This window comes from Cotesia typhae, unplaced genomic scaffold (assembly GCF_013202065.1).
Source record: "Cotesia typhae breed Kobodo isofemale line unplaced genomic scaffold, CoteBio_Ctyphae scaffold_13, whole genome shotgun sequence".
Taxonomy (NCBI): domain Eukaryota; kingdom Metazoa; phylum Arthropoda; class Insecta; order Hymenoptera; family Braconidae; genus Cotesia; species Cotesia typhae.
In genome coordinates, this window is record NW_027423774.1 from 11,300,229 (window position 1) to 11,301,640 (window position 1,412).

At 48.1% G+C, this 1,412-nt stretch overlaps 1 protein-coding gene across 1 annotated transcript; it reads right to left on the reverse strand.

Annotated features, from left to right (window-relative positions):
* Positions 1-511: 511 nt before the first annotated feature.
* On the reverse strand, positions 512-1,180 carry LOC141534031 (uncharacterized). The gene has a single exon (XM_074253175.1). It carries the CDS (start codon positions 1,178-1,180, stop codon positions 512-514), a length of 669 nt encoding a protein of 222 aa, XP_074109276.1.
* Between the last annotated feature and the right edge of the window lie 232 nt (positions 1,181-1,412).

Genomic DNA, 1,412 nt, shown 5'->3' on the forward strand with positions numbered 1-1,412 from the left:
CGCTGCATCCTGTATCTCCTCGATTGTGAAAAGTGTTACACTGTTTTTCACATAATGTCTTTTTTCCCTTGGTTGGTGTTTGGGGAACAGCTCCGCTACGATGCTGCTCATTAAAGCAGGTGATTTCGGCGCTTCTGGTGAAGCCTTTCCAAGTCGTTTGGTGACAATTTGGTAGGCTTTACCCCAGATGTCATCATCAAGGTCATTACAGATCTCTTGCCACAATTTCGCTTTGCTCGCTTTGATTGCCCGGTTGAGGTTCTTTTTGGCCTGCTTATACTCGCTCAGAAGTAGATCTTGATTAGAGGAGCGTTTCGCAGCTCTCGTTGCTAGCCGACGTAGTTTGTGGCATTTTTTCCGGAGTTCTGCTATGTCTGCTGACCACCAGTACGCCGGTCTGTGAAAACTCTGAGTTTTCAGCCGTGGCATAGAGGCGTCACATGCGGCAGCAATTTCCTTCATCGTATTTAGCACTGCCTTTTCCGTCTCGCTGCACGTATCCGGAGTCGGGTTATTCTGCAGAATAGACCAACTTCGTGCAAGAAACCGGAGCAAATGCCAATTCAACGCTGAATGTTACGAACTGGTGATCACTGCCACTGTATTCTTCGGATACTACCCAGTCTTTGATCATGTTGGCAGTCCTTGGAGTCGCCAATGAGATGTCGAGAATGGATTCTTGGTACCCTGGTCTTCTAAAGGTTGTTGTGCTTCCGGTGTTCAGCACTATGAGGTCGAGTCTAGCCGCGACGTCAGCGACCTCGTTTCCTCTGGTATCGGAGAGAGCAGCGCCCCACTCAGTTGATTTAGCGTTGAAGTCTCCGGCTACGATAACTTCACCGTCGAACTTAGTGACCGCATCTTCTATATTTGACAGTTTCTGTCGGAACACACTAATCCCTTCGTTAGGTGAGAGATAGACGCTCATGAAGTAGGTTGTGGGGGTTTGAATCCAGACAAAACCTGCTCCACTTCTGATGTTGTTGACAGTAACATTCTTTGTGTTCACAATCCAAATTGCTGCCGTACCCATTTTGTCTGCGAACCATGTTTTACCTTCAATGTTTAGATATTGCTCGCAGATAAAGCAGACGTCAGTTTTGTTTTCAAAAACACGCTGGCGCAGCAGGTTTTGCGCCAAGGCGCACCTATTCAGGTTGCCTTGTAGTATGCGTGTCATTTCTGACCTCTCGTGGCTTCTGCAAGTGCTTCGCGGAATGCCTTGCATGCTCCAGTGCCAGAAATATGGCATAGACTATTCTGGGCATGTTTGTCCGAAGCCCAAAGGGAGCATTTTAGCTTCTCCGTGCAGTTTACGGCCTTGTGGTTCTCTCCGCCACATTTGTAGCGGCACTTGCTTCTGTCTGGTCCCGCACACTGACGTGTGTAGTGTCCATAACCAAGACATTTAA

Bases quoted from the DNA above. Each gene is read 5' to 3' on its own strand.
- LOC141534031 (XM_074253175.1), bottom strand. From the start codon at position 1,180: ATGACACGCATACTACAAGGCAACCTGAATAGGTGCGCCTTGGCGCAA.